Below are 22,293 nucleotides of genomic sequence, written 5' to 3' on the forward strand. Positions count from 1 at the left end.
TTTCACAGGTAAATTTTTTACATTTGCCTGGGAAGTTGTCGCCCAAGATGTATATAATGCAATACTCAGTTTTTTCTGTGGGGCAGAGTTGCCTCGATTCATCACATCTACCTCCATTGTGTTAATTCCGAAGATGCCAAATCCTCAGGATTTTTCTCAATATAGGCCCATCAGTCTGTGTAACTTCTTCAACAAATTATTATCCAGGATCTTAGCTGATAGAATTGCTTATGTTCTGCCCAAAATTATTTCACCCCAGCAGACAGGCTTTGTGAAGGGGCGCAATATAACAGATAATTTTCTGCTAGCTCAGGAGATAGTTTCGGGTATTGGGAAAAAGAATAGAGGAGGCAATGTGGTAATGAAGCTTGACATGTCTAAGGCTTATGATCGGGTGGCATGGGATCATATTATTGATGTTCTCAGGAGGTTTGGCTTCGGAGAAATATTTATTGATTTAGTATGGCGATTGATCTCTAATGTCTGGTTTTCGGTCATTTTAAATGGGGCATCTCATGATTTTTTTAAATCTACGAGAGGCCTCCGTCAGGGTGATCCTTTATCGCCTGCTTTATTCATTATAGGGGCTGAGGTGTTATCTAGAGGACTGAATAACCTTGCCATGCAATCGGGTTTTGTGGGATTCAAAGTCCCGTATGCATGTCCTACTATAACTTATTTGGCGTTTGCGGATGATGTTCTCATATTTGCAAACGGATCCTCTTATTCTCTAAAGGTTATCATGCAGGTGCTAGAGGCTTATCAAAGGTGTTCGGGTCAGCTAATAAATGTGCTAAAAACTTGTTACCTGGTTCATCCATCTTTACCACCGGCAAGACGAAGGGTGATTGAACGTATCACCAAGTTTACCTGGCAACCATTTCCAATTCGGTATTTGGGTTGCCCCCTTTACTTTGGGAGATGCAAATCATCATATTTTGGAGAAGCGTGTCAGTCTATTCTAGGGAGAATTATATCATGGAAATCAAGGATGCTTTCCTTTGGAGGTAAGATAGTTCTAATCAAACATGTCTTGGCATCGATGCCAGTACATCTGATGTCGGCTGCGGTTATCCCGAGTAAGGTATTTAGAACTATTGAAAAGGCTTTCTCGACCTTCATATGGAGCTCTTCACCCGAGGAGTCGAAATTTCACTGGATACGTTGGTCCCATATGTGCTATCCGATAGATGAGGGAGGAGTTGGATTTCGGAAGCTACAAGACATCTATACAGCTTTCTCATTCAAACTTTGGTGGAATTTTAGAAAGGGTTTGTCATTGTGGGCTGAATTTATGAAAGCAAAATACTGTAGACACCTTCATCCTTGTCAGGTAGAAATCAAGGCAATTGACTCCGCACTCTGGCGCAGGATGGTCAATGTGAGTCGACAAGTGGAATTCTCTATGCTATGGATTGCAAAAGACGGCGCTTGTCATTTTTGGTACGACAATTGGTTGGGGGGTGGTGCTTTGTTCCACCAAGCGACCGTTGTCCCACATTTGTCTTTTGCTAATTTCATCATCAATGGACACTGGGATGTGAATTTGTTATATCAGATAATGCCGAGGAAAATGGTGCCCTCTATTTTAGAGCACCCGATTCCAGAAGAAAGGGGTGAATCTGAAGTCATTTGGACGCTCACAACATCTGGAAACTTCTCTATAGCTTCGGCATTTCGGGATATTAGGCAGGCCCGCAACAAGTCTATGGTCTTTAATACAATTTGGCATTCTCAGCTCCCTTTCAAAGTTTCATTCTTCATGTTACGATTGTTGCTGGGGAGACTGCCGGTTCCAGATCGGTTATGTAAACTTGGTTTACATTTACCCTTAAAGTGTTTTTGCTGTGCTTCGGCATCTGAGGAATCAATTGAACATTTATTTTCTAATGGCCATATAGCGTCGACAGTTTGGCACTATTTTGGAGCTTCATGTGGTTTGTCCTTTCCAGGGTCATCTTTGAGGCCCCGTATAGTGGGTTGGTGGCTCAGCTCATATGATTCTGAAATACAACAATTTATTGGGCACATTCTACCCAGCATTGTCTGTTGGCAGATTTGGAAAGCAAGGAATAAAGCAATGTTTGAGGATGTTCAGATGAGGCCGCTTGCCATTTGTCGTGCCATTTTCTCGGAAATCCAGACCATGGTGGGAATTCATTTCAAACAAGTGTTCAGAGTACAGTCATTTCATCATTTGTATGATTGGTCGTATTCTTCTCATACTGAGGTTACATACAAACTTGTTCGTTGGGAAGCAAAGGAATCCGATCGGTTCATATTAAATACGGATGGCTGTTCTAAGGGCAATCCAGGAGTGAGTGGAGGCGGTGGGGTTCTTCGGGATTCAAATGGCATACCTTTGATTGGCTTTTCGGCATATCTTGGGGAAACTACAAGTCTATGTGCAGAGGTTCGGGCACTCCTTATTGGTCTTCAAACTTGTGTACATAGGGGTTTTCAAAATCTCTATGTTCAATCGGATTCTTTATTATTAGTTGGAATTCTTCAGAATCGCATTCAATGCCCCTGGAAGATTCGACGAGAGATTAGGCAGATTTGGCAGTTGGTGAAAGATCCTGATCGTTTTTCGCATTGCTATAGGGAAGCTAACAAAGTTGCTGATGCGCTGTCCAATGTGGGCGTATTTCATCCAGAGCATCAAGTCAAGTTTTACGAGGCCTTTAATTCGTTCCCAACTATGGCTCGTGGGGCCATTCGACTTGATAGATTAGGAATGCCTTCAATTCGGATGAGTAAGCGTATGAAGGGCTGAGAACAAAGGACAACTGGAGCTAATATGCGGTTGAATGAGACATGGAGGTTTTGTGTTTGATTTATTACCTTTTCAGTCGATTGCTGTACTTCGAATTGGTCTTTCTCAGTGTGTAAAATTTGCTCCTATCTATAAAATAAAATAATATTTAAAAAATATATATATAAGAAATTTCAAAATGTCTTTTAATAAGATTAACTGTAGCTTCTTTGTGTACATGTTGCAATTGTTATTTTTGCTAATTAATCAACAATTTTAAACTCCAATAATAATGATGAGATCTACCAACATAGATTCAAGATCTAAAGGAATTCTAGTTTTGATAACCAAATCTGAATTTACAAAATAAGGGGATAATCCTAGGTTCTTTTAGGAGAATAAAAAAATTCTCCTAGGAGAATAATAGAAAGTTCTCACTAGGAACACCTAGGAGGAGAAACATAGAATTCTCATTAAGATATTTTGGAAGAGACTTTATTAGAAAAAAAACAAAATAGAAACGAAATCCATGGAAGGGAGACCATCCCAAAAAAGGAAGGCCTTTTGAGAAGAGAAGAAGAAAGGGCAAGCAATATTGTCAGAACAATTATCTTCCTATTAGAGCGTATTTTATTGAAATACCAAAATTACCCTCAATCAATCAACTTTATATATGTTTATTGACTTTCCTATGATTCATTATGTATTAATTATTCCTCTTTTCCCTCTCTAATTAAGTATTTTCTATTAAGGTCTCTCACTGTTCTTCGTATTATTCTTATTTCTCTCTTTCTTACTCACACACTAATAAATCTATTATTTTATAATTAAATAATGTAGTTTTTATCTTAATCTTTTCTTATATCTTTTTAGTTTTATGCGATCTTGCCTTTTTATTCAATTCTAAAATTTGTATTTATTCGCTTATTTATTTTTTTGTAAATATAACTTCATTTAACTCCAGCAAATTTCAGCTTAAAATATTTATTATGATGATGTTATTGTAACTCATTACTTTAGCATAAAATTTTTTTTGGCATGCAACATGCATTTTCTGCGTACACTATAAAAAAATTTAACAAGAAATGCATTTTTCCTTTGAATTTTACTTGTTTATCATGCCTCTAAACTACTAATACTGTTAAAACTTTACCATCCTTTTCTCTTTTACACTTGTCATGTAAATCTTAACTTTTATCTTTTATCAAGTATTCATATTTATCATGTAAAATTTGATTTCTATCAAATATTCATATTCTCTAATAATTTGATAAAAGTAAGTTTAAATTACATTGTGTTGTATATTCCATGAATATTGAAGGAAAAGTAAAGCGATTTTTTGGGATTATTTTCATGTTAAACTATTATTATTTTGACTTAAATTACATTGTGTTTGACAAAAAACCTTTTGTCTAAAATTTTAAAACTAAAAAATATATATAAGAGCAGGTAGAATTAGTATATGAGAAATTATTAAAGTCAAGACCAATTTAGCATATCATGAAAATAATTGATGAATTAATGTGTATGTGTGTGTGTGTGTGAGAGAGAGAGAGAGAAGAATGTGAATAAGTGAGTAGGAAAAAACAAAGAATAGGAGTAATTAGTGTTTAATGGATTTTAAAAAAAGAAAGAAAAATATATGAAGTTGACTGATTGAGGGTAATTTTGACACTTGAGGAAAGTTTGCTTTGGTAGAAACATTGTTACTCTAGAAATATTGCCAGCTAGAAGAAATAGATAGAAGTCAAAAAAGATCATAAGTAGAGAGGTTCCAAGTGCATTTTAACTTTGAAATTTTTTTTTCCAATGTGCATTTTAAAATTTTTTTTTAATTCATTTTTGGGTCGTCAAACACCGCGTGGGCACGCCAAGATTGTAAAACGTCCACTGACCATGAGACTTGAATTTAGACGCTTAACGCGTGCCCTCCTCGCGTGGGCACGCCAAGATTACCTATTCTGGTCATAGTGAGGAAACATCAAGAGTGATTAGTACCCAAGTGAGAAACGACATATTTAAGAACACAAAAAAAACAAAATCAACAATTGGGTTGCCTCCCAAAAAGCGCCTTTCTTTAATGTCTTTGGCTAGACATTGTTATGTCTTGTTCATGGAGGATAAAATCTTGTGGCTCGCTTCAATGCTTCATCTTCAATGTGATCCTGGTAACCCTCATAGATGGAGTAGTCTTTGAACACACGAGTTACGGTCTTCCATGGACTAGTTGATGGCGCCAAATAATCAAGCATTGATCGCAATTCTTCATCCACTCCTCCATCAAGAGCATTCAACGGTTCAAGATATTTGACCATAGCTACTCTTAACTCATTCCTGTCATGAGACTCAAGAACTTCCGATATAACAAAATCAATCTCATTAACAGAAATCATAAAGTAAGAGTTAAGAAAATGCGGGTTAGGGAATGGAGGTGGTGTCACCACATTTGATGATTCTTCACTGGATTCTTTCACTTGAATGGGTTGCGGTTGGGGTTCCATTTCTTTCTTTTCGGCTTCTTTTTCAACTACATCTGTATATCTCTCTTATTGACACTCTTGCATCTCCTCATCACTAGTCAAGCAAATTGCACTCTCATTTTCTTCAAAATCAACAATGGTTTTCGAGGGCAATTCTTCAATTTGAGAAGCCACCAATCGATTTATTCTGGATGTCAATAGACATATTTGATCTTCCAGATTACTCATTGCATCCTTCATCATCTCATTTCTCATTTGTGTCTCCTGTTGGAATTGGTATGTATTAGTAGCTATTGATTCAACTATTTCTTCAAGAGACATACCTGACATAGATGATGATTCTTGAGACTCATACTGCTGAAAATTCATTGGCCCTGTTGTATAATTATAACTGGAGTTATCCCACCATCCTTGATCATACCCGTTTGGATTAGGGTTATACCACGTTTGAGACCAGGGTGAAAAATCTCCATAATTATTGAGTGGGACACTCAGATTATCTTGATATTCGGGGCACGTACCGGTTGAATGATCCCTGGCATAACAAATTTTACAGGTTGCAGCAGCCATTCTTTCTCTAATAGAGTTCAGTGCCTCTGAATATGCAAACTTAGCAAAAAAACTAGCCTCATTTCATTCCCTGGAAACAAAATCCAGTCTATCACCAAAATACGGAGTGTTAGAAGCCATAAACTATATAAAAAAAAATAAGATAAAAATAAAAACACGATGAACTCAAAAAGAAACAAATTAATCTGGCACCAGTCCCCGGCAACGGCGCCAAAAATTGACAGAGTGTCAAACCTGTGCAATAATAAATACCTGCTTAAATAAAATATAATTTCTGTAGATAGTGATAAGCAGGGTCGAATCCACAGGGACTGGGGATAATTCGTTTCTTCTAGAGTTCAAAGTATAGGGGGTTTTGAGATTAAATGCCAATTAAACAAATTAAATGCAGGAAGTAATTAATTCAAAGAAATAATTAAGAGAAGCTCTAGCCAAGGGTACACTTCAGAAATGGTTCATGCACTGATCATTGATGCAGAAATAATTCCAACATTTAGTAATAGATTAGTTATAGTTGTCATGCACGCGATAAACAACCAACCCTTCCTTAATTTCTCGATAGCTAAGGTACGAGCGTTAGCTATTTCTCTAACCCAAAAATAACCCTAAGTACGACCGTAGGATTTAATTCCTAGATTGCATTAATAATTAGAAAGGCCCAATCCTAACCAACAAACACGCTATGAGGGTTTGTTTAAGCTAGATCATATGCTCCCCTGACATAAACCCAATTACGCCAGTTGCTATTGAGGTAGAGATAACGAACAATTACGGATTCAATTACCCCTATTTAGCAAACATAGCCTATATGAATAATTAATTATTGCGCACTAATCAATCATATACAAGGCCATAGCAATTAAAATCAAGGAACATATAAATACTAATAAATGAAGAAAATAATTAAAACAGATTCGATCTCACAGTAATTGTCGAACCAAATCGTCAATTGTCCCCTTGACTAGAAAATAAGAATTCAGTTCTTCATTGTTGAGGAAATTCCCAACATGATGCTGTCGAAAGTCGGCGTGCGCCTCACAATGGGAAAGAAAAGAAAAGAAAAGAAAACTAAAACTATCCTAAAGACTAAGCATGCCCAGCCTCCGTATGTCCGTCCCTTTTAAAAGCCAAAAGACTATTGACTTCATGCTATCCAGTGGTCCCCGCCGAATAAGGAGTCCAAGAGCCAAAGAATTGGAGCTCTGTCGAAATTCCTCCTTCTTTAGTTTCCTATTGCTAGTCAAGGACTCTCTCGTACAAGTCATCTACCTAATACTAAAGTCCACATATCAGCAACCGAAAAAGGCTTCCTTGTAGTACCATACGGGGCCCGACTATTTGAAGTCTCAATTGTCTCTAGAAAATCCCTCATTTTTTGTAGTTTTCTGCTCCACTCCCTGAAATTGAGTCCAATACCAAATATAAGTAAATATTAATAATTAAAACAATATTTGGCAAGGATAAAGGGGAAAATTAACAATAAAATAACAAACAATTAACACCCTATCAAGCCCCCAACTGATCAACAAACTTATAAATCACTGTTAGTATCCTGCTAAGAATTGAGTCATATTTCTATCTTTCTTCGATAGAATTGTTTTCTAATTTCAGCCCTTTATTTTTAAGGTTCATTGCCTACGTTAGCCCAATATCTTTTCCTTCTTCAAACATTAAATTAAAAACCACTAGCTCTTGGTCTGGTGGCCAAGAGAAGGAGGTTAAAACCCTTCTGCATTAACTCATCAGGGGCTCCATCCCTTGGCCAGTCACTTGGGGTACTGGGTAGGGGTGTCAATCGGGTTTTTTGAGCCAGATTTTAATAAGGCCAATCTTGGCTCACAAATTATATGCATTTTTGAGTTTCAAACTTTTGGGTTTCAGGTTCATATTAAAAGGTTTAAATTCAACTCACACTATTATATGAGTTTTAGCCTCAAATTGGGTTTGGCCCAAACTCATAATTAAATACGTAATTATATATAATAAATATTTTATAATTATGAATTAATACAAATTTACATATAAATTATTAACATTTTATGTAGTAATACCGACTAATATGTATAAGTATAAATTTTATATTTTTATATATATAATTATACTCATATATGGGCTGAATTTTAATTGGGGTTGAGCCTAGTATGGTACAAACTCGGTTCACATTTGAATCGGATCTAATATTTGGATCCAAACTTTGCCTGATCCAATTATAGTTCAGGCTTAGTGACCTTTTTTGGGACTAAACAGGCCAAACTCGGGTTGGGTCAACCCTATTGACAATCCTAGTCCTAAGGAGGGTTAAAAAAAACTAAACTAAGGCATCATTTCGATTGAAGGAATGGGAGGAAAAGAAAAGGAGAGGAATTGGAGGAATTTGATTTTTGTTGTTTGGATTGAATTTTGAGGAGGAAAAGGAAAGGAAATGGAGGGGAAGGGAGGGGAAGAATCTAGTTATTTTGTTGAATTATACTTTCCACCAAAAAGTGGGCAAAAATGGAGGGAAATGAAACTAAATTAATTGAAATAATTTAAAGTTTTTTTTAATAAAAAAACATTTTTTCTCTATCTTTTCCACTAAATTAACACTTAATATTTTCCTTTCCTTTCTTTTCCTTCTTCAATCTAAACAAAAATTAGAGCTGTTAAACGAACCGAGCTTTTCGTAAGTTCGGTTCGTTTCGACTCGTTCGTGTTCGTTAAAGCTCGTTCGAAAACCTTAAACGAACCGAACACGAACGAATTTTTGTGTTCATTTAATAATCAAACGAACAAAAACATGTTCACGAATTTTAACGAACGTTCGCGAACAAGGACATAATTGTCATTTGATAAATTTTAGGGTTACTCATAAGAAATTCTAAAACTTTCCCCTGCCCTTTCCAGCCTTACTTTTGTTTTCATTCCCCGTTGCCGTTGGCTGCTGCTGTTCTAGACTTTCTACCGTCCAAATCTCCTATCACATAAGCTAGCTAGATTTTCTTTCTCTTTTAAAATTGGACATTGGGTTTGGGGGTGGAGCCCAAGTTGGTCCTCTGCTTTGTGGCTTCAAGTTTTCGATTGTTAATGGTGGTTGTCTGCTGCTGAGAGAGACCGGAGTTTTAGTTGCCCCAATCAACATCTTTGGTGGCTGGCTGACTTCGGAGATCGCGTGCCTCCCTCCTTTGATTCGGTATGATTTTTCACAGATCTATGAATTTGTGTTTCTCAATCTGGAATTTGTTGAATTCATTAGATCGAATTTGATTGCAAGCTTGAAGGGGTCAAAGTTTTAGCACTAACGCTAGCCAAATTGTCCCTCACTTGATGTCTTCAGCTGTAGTTTCGTCTTTTGGCATCTAATACTTGAAATCTTGGAATAATGTAATATTTCTTGTGCATATCATTTCCATTTTTTACTTTCATCAAGACACATTCATTAATCAGTCAAAACTGGCGCATTCTATTATGGATTAACAATTCTTTTTTTTAATAGTAATTCCTATTTTATGACGCCACGGTTTCTTTTTGTCTAAATGATGATGGACTTTCTTTATGTAGCTAGCTTGTAGTGTGAAACTGTGAATTCTCATCTTCTTCTGTAGTAATCAATCTTTAATTCATAGCACATTATTATATAGTACTAGTAGTGATATTGGTTTATCTTTCAGTTAAAGAAACCTAGGGAGAAGTTTAGTTTCTGGTGGACAGAAAGAAAAAAAAAAGGTTGCCTTTTAAGACTGGGCAAGACCAAACCTTCAAGTAGCTTTTGTCTACCACAAGGAAAGGCGTTGGTCCACCTATATTGCTTGACCGGCAATTTCGTGGTATTAAAACGAACAGATTCTCTACTTTGCTGATTTGTTGATAAATTGACTTTTAAATCAGGAAGAAATAAATATATGGTCCAAATTTGATTTTCATGTCAATTTTGTCATCAACTTTCTTGCTTGCAGATTAGTTAATTTAGGCCAGAGTGGGGTGAGGAATGCAATCATACGCCCTGAATGGGCTATGCAGATTCCGAATTTGAATTTAATGATTATTCAAAGTCTTGGGTGTTGGGGAAGCATTATCCAATATTATTTACTTTTAGCATTTTTGAATTAATTCCAAACTACCCACTTTGTTTTGTTCTCCTGTTGTTAATTCTTGATAAGTTATAGTTGTAGGAGGAGCATATTTTGCTTCTCGCTTGCCTTTTTTTTTTGGTTGAAATTTGAAAGGCAATTATTTATTTGAACATTGATCTCATCAGAGAGTTTTCTTTTGCAATGTGGTTTTCCTAGATATGCTTGCTAGCTTAATTTGTACTACTACTAAAGTTTCAGTTCATTATGAAGGAAAGAAAACTCGGTTTTACTAGAATTCTCTTATCACTATTGTGGATTTGTGATTCCTTGAAAAAGTGAAGTTATGTAGTAGTAAGTCGTTATGTCAACTATAAAATATAGGTTTTTGTAGCAGGAACTTCTTTAATTGCGCAATTCTTGGTTCAACGGTGGTTGCTGGTCGGATGATCACCTTACAATTGGGCCACATACCAAATAGGATTAGTACATAATTTTTTAAAGAATTCCAAACTACCAATAGTACTTTCAACATGTATTAATTTTATGTCTTTGCTTCGTACATAATTTCACAGATTATGTTTGGTTAATTTTTCATTGATTAGTAGTTTTATTTTTCATTCATCAAATAGGGTATGTCAAGCTCCCCTTATAATTCACATCAAGGCTCTTCCACAAGTCCTATTATGGATCCTAGCAATGAAGATGTGATACTTGTTGGTGGTGACGAGGAAGATGATGAGATGCATGAAGATGTTGATATTGAAATACTTGCTGAAAACAAGGAAACAAATGAGGCTAAACCATTTCAAAAAAAGAGTAGAATGTTGAAGTCTAAAGTATGGAGTGACATGGATCTAGAACCTCAAACTGATGGATCAATTAAAGTAACATGTAAACATTGCAAAGAGGTATGGAAGATGAATGCTAGTGGCACAACAACAGCTTACACTAGGCATTTGAAGAATTGTCTACAAAAGAAACTAGTAGATGAGGGGAACAAAAGGATGCAACAACAAGTTCTTTCCTTCACAACAGAAACACCATCGGATGGCATGACCTCAATAACAAACTTTAGATATGATCATGCTAAGGTACGGGAACTTGCATCCCATATGGTTTTGGCACATGAATACCTTTTTGCAATGTTGGATCATGAAATTTTTAATAAGTTCATGAAAGCTGTTTCTCCATATTATATAAAGATTAGTAGGCAAACTGTGAAGAAAGACTGCATTTCTACTTATGAATTGGAAAAGAAGAAGCTGATGTCATTGCTAAAGGGGGTCAGTAAAATCAGTATCACAACAGATTTGTGGAAATCAAATCAGAAAATTCAATATATAGTTGTAACTGGGCACTTTATTGATTTCAATTGGGTGCTACAAAAGCGTGTGTTGAATTTTTGTAATGTTCCTCCCCCACATACTGGAGTTATTATAGCTGATGCTCTTAACAAGTGTTTCAATGAATGGGGCATAGAGAACAAAATTTGTAGTATTACCGTGGATAATGCTTCGTACAATGATGTGTGTGTTAGGAGGCTGAAAGATGACTTTTTGTTGAGAAAACAATTAAATGTTGGGGGAAAATACTTTCATGTTCGTTGTTGTGCACATATACTTAATCTTTTGGTGCAAGATGGTCTTAGTCAAATTGGAGAAGTGATTGATACTGTTAGGGAGGGGATTAAGTACCTAAATTATTCTGAGTCCCGCCTCATTGAATTCAGCAAGACAAAGAAACAGCTTCGTTTATCTCTAAGAAAGTTGATTCTAGATTGTCCAACACGTTGGAATGGGACATATTTGATGTTAGCTTCAGCTGTAGAATTTAAAGATGTGTTTTGGAGATATGCAGACATTGATCTTGGTTTTCATTATGTTCCTAGTGAATATGATTGGATGAGAGTTGAAGAAGTGTGTCAATTTTTGGGTATTTTTCATGAAATAACTAATATGATTTCTGGAAGTGAATATCCAACGGCCAACATTTTCCTACCTGAGCTTTATAGAATCAAGGAGCTTCAGAATGAAAAATCTGTTAATCCTTCTAGCCATATAAGGGCTATGGCTGCAAGCATGGCTTCGAAATTTGATAAATATTGGGGTGAAAGTAATATTCTGCTTTCTTTGGGTGCAATTTTAGATCCAAGATATAAAATGGTACTCATTGACTATGCCTTTCCAATTATTTATGGTAGCAAAGCAGCTCCCATATACATTGCTAAAATAAAAGAGGTTTTGAATGACCTTTATAATGAGTATGTTTCTTCATTCACTCCATGTTCTGCTGAGGATGTGCAGTTGCCAAAACGCAGAAAAGCTGAAATTAGTCATGCTTGTAGTTCAACTTCTATGATGGTAGAAGAAATTGGAAAAAATGTGTTCACTGGAAAAGCTAAGTTTGAAATGCATGTGAGTAGCCAAGAAGAAATGCCACCAGAAGAATCTGAATTAGATATTTATTTGAGTGAAAAGAGATATAGTGGTGCTACGAGTGCAAATTTGGATGTCTTGAGTTGGTGGAGACAGGAAAGATGGAGATTTCGGGTGCTGTCAAAATTAGCTGCTGACATAATAGCTATTCCAGTTACTACTGTAGCTTCGGAGTCTACTTTTAGCGCTGGTGGGAGAATCATTGATAATCGTCGTGCTTCCATGTCTGTTGACACAGTACAAATGTTACTTTGCGCTAATAATTGGGTTCGAAATTTGCATGGCCTTTCAAAAAGTCATTTAAAGGTAATATATCATATATGTTATGTTTCTTTATTTCTGCAATTTTTATAAATTTACCATTCTTACTTAATTCTGATTCATTTTTTCCTTTGGTAGGAATCATCAATTGTTGATGACTTCAAGGCATATGAAGAAGTTATACTTCCAGATTGAAAGGATGCAGCTCATTGTACTCATTTTAATTTCTAAAGTTTCAGTCTTCAGTTGGTTGTGTGGAAATTTTCAATGTTTGTCATTCTTTGTTCCTCTATATGCGTGTATGATGTCTAGTTCCTTTTGATTGATATTTTTAAAACTGATTGAAAACTTTTGTAGTTGATTATTATTCTATTCTTTGCAGAGTCTTGGGGAAAAAAATTCGAATGCCTTGGTCCACCTAGCTCTTTTCAACTACAATGAATTTGGTCCAGTTACTTCATTTTCTTTGCCGTGGCTGATGGATTCAAATGGCTAGATGAAGTGGATGTAGTAGTAGTCAAATTGTGAAGTGGAGCAAATTTGTACTTGTCTTATGGTTGGATTTTTATATTTGAAGGACAAATTACATTGTTTTATTTGTTGTTTTTATGTTAATGTTGGTTATGCAGTTAATGAATGATGGAATTTAGTCATTTAGTATTTTAATTATTTTTTAGGATGATTAATGATTTGTGTGGCATATTTAAGGCCTAGAATAATCTGGATTCGAACTTTTCGAGCATGTTCGCGAACGGCTCGTTTATGTTAAACGAGCCGAACACGAACACGAACACGAACACGAACACGAACTTTACTTAACGAGCCGAACACGAACATAGGTTTAGAGTTCGAAAGTTAACGAACAAACACTAACGGAGTTCGAATCGCTTAACGAACAGAGTTCAAACATGAGATACTCGGTTCGTTTCGGTTCGTTTACAGCTAACAAAAATTCAGTACTTCCTTTCTTTTGCTTTCATATTTAATCCAAATCGGATGGATGAAAACCACTTTTCTCTATTCGCATTTCCTTTTTTTCCATTTGTATCCTTTCCTTTCCTTCAATCCAAACGGAGACTAAAGGAAAAACTCTTTAAAATCCATGCAGATGTACAAGAAGGTCAACAATTGTTTCTCGAGAAAGATCTTGTGAGATTGGTTGTTTATTTCATTAATTACTTGAGGGCTTATCACCGACGAATCTTGTTTTGGTTGATTGTTCGTGAGATTGGTGTACTCGTTGCAGTCAAATCTTGTTTTATTATGTTAGTTTTGGCTGTTTCACACCGACTGCTGAAGACATTGGGCCAATTAATTGAAATCGAATCAATAATAAATAAACCTTAGTCAAGAAATGACTTCGGAAATGGTTCACTTAATTGATCATTGACGCAATAATAATTTCATTTATTCACTGATAAACAAATTATAACCATCAAAAAAGCAATGGCAATCAACAAATTATAATCACCAAATATTGGTGATTAATATATGACTGTTAACCACTACCCTAATTAAGAAATAACCCTAGGTATGACCTTAAAGTTCAATTTTTCAATTGCTTTAAAAATTAGAGAAGCTCTATTCTAACCAAATAACACGCTATGAGGGTTCTTTGAAATTAGTCCATATGTCTCCCTGACATAAATCCAATCATGCTAGTTACCACCAATTTAACACAATTAAATAATTACTGATTTAATTGCTTTAATTGGTTTTGAGTTATTAGATTAATTTAAATACCAGGCACTAGATATTTAAATAACATAATAACCTTAAGAAATTAAATCAGAGAACATATGAATACCAATAAATAAAAAAATAAATATAATCAATTTGATCTCACAATTGTACATGAACCAAATCCTCTGTTGCTTCTTGATTAGAAAGAAAAGTTTAGTTCATCCCCATTAAAGAAATCCCATGCATAATAGTTGAATTAATTGCCAGGGCCATTCTTCAAATATGAGATGAAGTCTAGAGAAAAAAAAAAAAGAAAAGAAGAACGTTGTTTCTTATTTCTTCTTACGAGAAAAGCAAAGAGTCTTGCATTAATCTGGCTTTCCACGAAAGAAAAGAATGACAATGATGACGTTTCGTTGCTTTGTTTCTTATCTCTACTAAAACTAATTTTCCTAAACAAAGTCTACATCCTAATAAGATTAACCAACCTTTTGCAAAAGGTTCTAAAAGATAGATAAACTAGTATCTTAATAGAAGTAGAAGATTATCCATTCGGTCAAGAGTTTGATTCTTGCGACTTCAATTTGAAATTGGAGACCACATGCCCAATCCCGAGCTCCCTGGACGTGCAGTGTAAGACTTTGGCAACCCCACGCTGAATTGCACAAAAATCCAGTTGAAAATCACATCTTTAATCTCTTTTTGCTCCAAATTCCTACAACCAACACCAATTATCAAATATGAGTAAAATATATCAATTAATGCAATATTTAACTAAAATCAAAGGGAAAACAATCATAAACTTTATAACAAAAATGCAATCTATCAAGACAATACTATGCCCATGATTGAAATCCAATAAACTCTTACTATATTATTCAATAATTTAAACTCTTCAAACCATTTAATGGTTGATATCTCTTTTTATATATCTAACGATAAATTGATATGCAACAATAGGGTACCGAAAAAGTACTATAGAACTTCTTAGTCAATCATGTCGCTGGCAATCTTAAAAGCCTAGTTTGGTAAATAATTGGAAATATTCCTTAACCCTGATATATAGTAACTTTTATTCGATCTCATTTGGATTATCTTGAGAGACAAAGTCGCGGACAATACAATATTAGAGGTAGCCTGCCAAATACTAATTAACAAGTTTGATGGTTATAAACAATATAATGTTCTTGATTTCGATCCATGCATGCATTGTACTAGCTTTACCTAGTCAAACTTTGCATACGTAGTAATGTTTAGTCTGCAACAATATGCAATACACATCAGGCTAATGTAACAAATGAGAGTCAAATTATCGAGTTGCATGAAATATTTATAACAAGAAAAAGACACTCATTCTAATTTTGCTCTAAAGGATGCCTCAAGATACTATTAGAGTAAAATTGAAATAATGTAGCCTGATGTAAATTTTAGGTCATGCCTTCTTGTGTAAATGTCATTCTTGGAAACAAAATTTTCATATTTTTAATTCAAAAGCACTAATTAGGTATTAATGTTCAACTTCCATATTCAAATTTTAGTTGCCTGACACAATATATGCCACTAAAAACGTCATTTGCAGAAAAACGTCACATGTTTTCTAATCTGCATCGGAATATTGGATAATCATGTTCAAAATCAATTGCATATCTATACAAGCCGAATTCAAATTTCCTGTTAGCCGAATGAAATCATTGACTTTAAATCCATTAGGAATCCAAAATGAATCTGGTTTCAAGATTCTTTTTAAAGTTTTCTACAAAAATATTGTTGTAATTGAACGGTAAAGACTTGTGATTTTATGAGATTAATTGACGGATCTGAAATACAATGTGGGTATTGTAACAAAAGCATTTATTCGTTGGGACAAGCTCCCATCTGTTACCTAGAATAAAATTTCTCACCCTACTATTAAGTACGAACCACAAGTTTGTTATTAGGGGATAATTTCAGAAACCTTCCTTGTGGATTTTGAGGATTTCATGAAGCTCATCTCTAATTTTTAAAATTACACAAACCTCCCTAACTTTTACTGTTTGACTAAAATTTTCTTCAATACCCTGTTTTGAGAGAAATGGAGAGGGGATAAAGAGAGAGAATGGAACAATTAAGTTGTGAGATGGAACAAGAAAGCAAAATGATGTGAGGTCAGGTTTTATTCATTTTTAGTTATTTGCTGTATAAATTTTGTAGGATATATGTGTTCAATTATAGTAAGGGATATTAAAGTACTTTTGTACTATGAAAGGAGGTTTGTGTAATTTTTTGTAATTTTTCGAATTAGACGGGAGATTCCTGCAATTGCTAGAAACCTCAGGAAGATTTCTGAAATTATCCCTATTGTTAGATGACAGCTTGAAAGTCAATACAAGATTTGCACTTTTTAAAGAGCTCGCATCAATTTCACTGATTCTTCCTCATCATACTCGTCGAACGCTTAGCAAATGTTTATCTTTAAATTCGACCATTTTACTACAAGCATGCATTATATGAGCGACTACTTTTATTACAAAAAATTGGTTAATAAAAACTGTTATTTCAAAAGTTCACGAATCATGTGCTATGTTTGCTCTTTAATTGGTGAAACTTCTTAAATGTTTAGCTTTAATCAAAGAACGTAGATAAAAATGTTTAGTCAACTCGGGTTAGTAAATAGGCCACTATAAAGTCTTGGACATCAGACGTATCGAATTCATATGCCCCTCAGCCCAAACAGTGCATCGACTGTAGTACACTGACTGAGAATCGAAGTTGTTTTACCCATCATTTTAGAATACAACAGAAATAAGCGGCTGTTATAAAACTAATGAAATAACAAGATGTGGGATAAAACAAAATAGAGAGAAGCCAATAAAGTATAGAACTATTATTTCTTCTATTCACATTAAAAACGATCAAGAATGCACCTCTATTTATATATACACTGAGGGGTTACAAATTAATTGTATAGGGAGATCAAACCGTGATCCATATTCTTTTATCTTTGGATGGATTCAATAGTAATAAATAAGCTTAATAAACATAGGAGAGTTTAATGGACATTCACTCCCATTTAATTGTTTCATAACACTCCCCCTTGGATGTCCATTACACAAAGAATATGCCTCGTTAAAACCTTACTAGGGAAAAATCTAGTGGGACCAAAAACCCTAGTGAAGGAAAAAGAGTACACTATTCTTGTGTAATAATTTCTCCCCCTGATGCAAACATTATTTGAGATCTTTTAGCCGATGCATTCCAATATTTTTCACTAGTTTCTCAAATGTAGTAGTCGGCAATGCCTTGGTAAACAAATCTGCCAAATTATTATCTGATCGGATTTGTAGTACATCAATCTCACCATTCTTCTGTAAATCATGAGTAAAGAAAAATTTTGATGAAATGTGTTTTGTCCTATCTCCTTTAATATATCCTCCTTTTAATTGAGCTATGCAAGCTGCATTATCTTTATATAAAATTGTTGAAGGATTTTCCTTCTCAGAGGATAATCCACAACTCTTCCGGATGCAGTGGGTAATTGATCTTAACCAAACGCATTCTCGACTGGCCTCATGAATTGCTATTATTTCAGCATGATTTGATGAAGTGGCAGTTAAGGATTGTTTTGTAGAACGCCAAGAAATGGCTGTACCGCCACAAGTAAAGAGATAACCAATCTGAAATCGTGCTTTATGTGGGTCAGATAAATACCCAACATCAGCATATCCAAGCAATTCAGGTTTAGATTTATTTGAATAAAACAAACCAAGATCAATTGTTCCTTGGAGATAGCGAAATATGTGTTTAATACCATTCCAATGTCGTCTTGTAGCAAGAAACTAAATCTTGCTAATAAATTCACAGCAAATGATATATCTGGTCTTGTACAATTAGTAAGATACATTAGTGCACCAATTGCACTGAGATATGGTACTTCAGGACCAAGTATCTCTTCATATTCCTCTCGTGACCTAAAAGGATCCTTATTAGGATCTAGTGATCTGACGACCATTGGGGTACTTAATGTATGTGCTTTATCCATACAGAATCGCTTTAATACCTTCTGGGTATAAGCAGTTTGGTGGACAACAATTTCACCTTCTAAATGCTCAATTTGTAAACCAAGGCAGAATTTTGTCTTTCCAAAATCTTTGATCTCAAATTCTTTTTTCAAATATCTGACATCCTTTTGGATCTCTTCAAAAGTTCCAATCAAATTGAAATCATCAACATATATAGCAATTATAACAAAATTTGATCCATTTTTCTTGATAAAAACACATGGACATTTTGGGTCATTGATATAACCTTCTTTTAGTTAAGCATTCATTGAGGCGGTTATACCACATACGTGCAGATTGTTTGAACCCATACAAAGACCTTTGTAATTTAATAGAATACACATCTCTAGGATTTGATTTACATGCTTCAAGCATGTTAAATCCTTCAGGGATTCTCATGTAAATATCATTTTCAAGATTTTCATACAAATAAACAGTGACAACGTCCATCAGACGCATATCTAGTTTTTCATGCACTGCAAAACCTACGAGACACCTAAATGTGATCGTATCCACTACAGGTGAATACGTTTCATCATAATCAAATTCAGATCTTTGTGAAAAATCTTGAGCTACAAGTCTTGCTTTATATCTCACAATTTCATTTTTTTCATTCCTTTTTCTCACGAATACCCATTTATATCCAACTGGCTTTACACCTTCAGATGTTTGAACTACAGGTCCAAAAACTTGCCTTTTAGCCAGTGAATCTAATTCAGATTGTATCGCATCTTTCCATTTTGTCCAATCATTTCTATGGTGACATTCATCAACTGATCTAGACTCATGATCCTCGTCATCTATCATAATATCAAGTGCTACATTATATGCAAAAGTACTATCAGCAATTATTTCTCTTCGGTTCCAACTTTTTCTTGCAGTGGCAAAGTTTATTGAATTTTCTATAATTTCATTCTTTTTAGGAGTTGACTCTTCGGGAGCTGGCTCTTCAGGAGCGACCTCTTCAAAAGATTGAATTTTGTCACTAATTATTGATTCATTTGATTCTCTTTTCTTTTCAGGATTTTTATTTTTGGACCCAAGAGGTTTCCCACGCTTCAGGCGTGCTTTAGATTCATTAGCACTTGTGATTTGTCCTTCAGGAACATTTATTTTAATCGGAGTATTTTCAGCAGGAATATATGACCTTGTGACTTTTCTGGAGTCACTAAATGCATCCGGCAATTGATTTGCAATATTTTGCAAATGTATGATCCTTTGAACTTCTAGTTCATATTCTTTTGTGCAAGGATCCAGGAAATCCAATGAAATTTTTCAAACGATTTCCTTTTTCGGTTGATCTTTTCCTCTTCCTAATGTCGGGAAATGTGATTCATCAAAATGACAATTTGTAAATCTTGCAGTAAATAAATCACCTGTCAATGGCTCAATATACTTAACTATAGAAGGTGATTTATACCCGACATATATTCCCAATCTTCTTTGGGGGCCCAATTTACGACGTTGGGGTGGTGCAATAAGAACATAAATTGCACAACCAAATATTCGTAAATGGAAAATATTGGGCTCAGAACCAAATACTAATTGTAGGGAAGAATAATTATGATAACTAGTCGGCCTAATTCTCACAAGTGTTGCTGCATGTAATATAGCATGTCCCCAAGTAGATAAAGGAAGTTTAGACCTCATCAACAATAGTCTGGCAATTAATTGAAACCTTTTAATAAATGACTCGGCTAGACCATTTTGTGTGTGAACATAGGCTACAGGATGTTCAACAGTTATTCCAATGGACATGCAATACTCGTCAAAAGCATGTGACGAATATTCACCAGCATTATTTAGACGAATTTTCTTTATTAGATAATCTGAAAATTGTGCTCGCAGCTTAATTATTTGAGCAAGCAATCTCGCAAGCGCCAGGTTGCGAGTAGATAATAAACATACATGTGATCATCTAGTTGATGCATCAATTAGCACCATAAAATATCGAAATGGTCCACATGGTGGATCTACAGGTCCACATATATTACCATGAATTCGTTCTAGAAATGTAGGAGATTCAGTCCCAACTTTAACTTGTGATGGTCTAATAATTAATTTTCCTTGGGAGCAAGCAACACAGGAGAATTCATTTGCTTTAAATACCTTTTGATTTTTCAATGAGTGGCCATGCGAATTCTCGATTATTCGTCTCATCATTATAGATCCAGAATGTCCGAGACGATCATGCCAAATTATAAAATCATTAGGATGAGTAGACTTCTGGTCTATTAGGTGATGAATTTCAACAGCACTTATTTGTGCATAATATAAGAAAGAAGAAAAAGAAGGTAATTTTTCTAATACACATTTCTTCCCAGAAATAGTTTTTGTATAGTATTTGTAATTAATAAAAATTCACCATTTGTCTCATTAATTGTCTCGATGTGATATCCATTTTGGTGGATATCTCTAAAACTCAATAAATTTCTTCGAGACTTGGGAGAGAGTAGTGCATTATTTACGACAATTTTAGTCCCTTTATGGAGAAATAGAGTGGCTCTTCCGGAGCCTGCAATCAATTTTGCACTACCACTGATGATATTAACATTTGTCTCTCCCATTTTCAAATAAGAAAAATATTTTTATTTTTCAATATAGTGTGCATAGTAGCACTATCAATGAGACAAATGTCATCATCATTATTATTTAATCCCAAATATTTGACATTCATTTCTTCTTCAAGAAGAAAATTTCAAACAAAAATAAATATTAATAAAGATGCGAAAATAAATATTAAATAAAAAGAAAATTACATGAAAGATATAAAGCATCATAAAATATCTAAACAATCATAGGATATTTGTTGACATCTTTGGGATGTTCAAGGAAATCAGCTACATCGAGATGTGTCATATCAGCATCATCAGTATCATCATAATCATTCTTTTGGTCGATAAAATTTGTCTTGACATTTTTGTCTTTCTTTTTCAAAGATGCTTGATAAAGGTCAACAAGGTGGTCAGCCGTACGACAGGTACGGGACCAATGACCTTCCATACCACACCGATAGCATTTTTCTTCATAAACTTTCTTTTCTTCATTATTCTGATCGTAGTTATGATTCCTCTTTTGGGGAATATTTTGTTGTTTGTCACGGTTATAATTTTCACGGGTCACAAATCTATTGCGATCACGTCTATGGCCACGGCCTCCTCCACGGCTACTTCTACGACCACATCCACGACCTCGACCAGAATTTTGAAATTGAGTCGCATTCGCTTCAGGGAATGGACTTGTACCAGTCGGTCGGGACTCATGATTTTTCAGCAATAATTCATTATTTTGTTCAGCCAAGAGAAGACATGCAATGAGTTCAGAATATTTTTTAAATCCCTTCTCTCGATATTGCTGCTGCAGGAGCATGTTAGAGACATGAAAAGTAGAAAATATTTTTTCTAACATATCTTCATCGATGACTTTTTCATCACATAATGATAATTGAGAAGTAATTCTGAACATGGCTGAATTATATTCATTGACAAATTTAAAATCTTGTAGTCGTAAGTGAAGCCAATCATATCGGGCTTTTGGAAAAATGGCCAAGTTCAGGTGGTTGAATCTTTCTTTCAAATCTCTCCAAAGGACAAGAGGATCTTTAACAGTAAGATACTCTATTTTTAATCTTTCATCTAAATATGACGAAGGAAAATCATAGCTTTGGCACGGTCTTGGTTTGACGATTCATTTTTTTCAACAATAGTATTATCAAGACCCATTGCTTCAAAATGAATTTCAACATCCAATACCCATGATAAATAATTTTTTCCAGAAATATCAAGAGGTACGAATTCTTATTTTGTAAAGTTAGCCATAAGAAATTGAAATAGATTTATAAGTTAGAAATTTACCTCAATATGTAGTCAAAAGTTGTTCGGGAAAATACCCAATTGTTCATTCGATATTGGTAGAATCTCGACAAAGTCTTGTGATTCACAATTGCTCAGAAATAGAGTCTCGTGCTGATAACGTGTTATAAAACTAATGAAATAACAAGATATGGGATAAAACAAAATAGAG

The 22,293-nt window shown here is 34.7% G+C and overlaps 1 protein-coding gene across 1 annotated transcript; it reads right to left on the reverse strand.

Moving 5' to 3' along the window:
• Window positions 1-21,057: 21,057 nt before the first annotated feature.
• Window positions 21,058-21,735, reverse strand: LOC113774248. Its single transcript, XM_027318804.1, has one exon. The coding sequence runs from the start codon at window positions 21,733-21,735 to the stop codon at window positions 21,058-21,060; it is 678 nt and encodes a 225-aa protein (XP_027174605.1).
• Between the last annotated feature and the right edge of the window lie 558 nt (window positions 21,736-22,293).

This window comes from Coffea eugenioides, chromosome 6 (genome assembly GCF_003713205.1).
Source record: "Coffea eugenioides isolate CCC68of chromosome 6, Ceug_1.0, whole genome shotgun sequence".
Taxonomy (NCBI): Eukaryota; Viridiplantae; Streptophyta; class Magnoliopsida; order Gentianales; family Rubiaceae; genus Coffea; species Coffea eugenioides.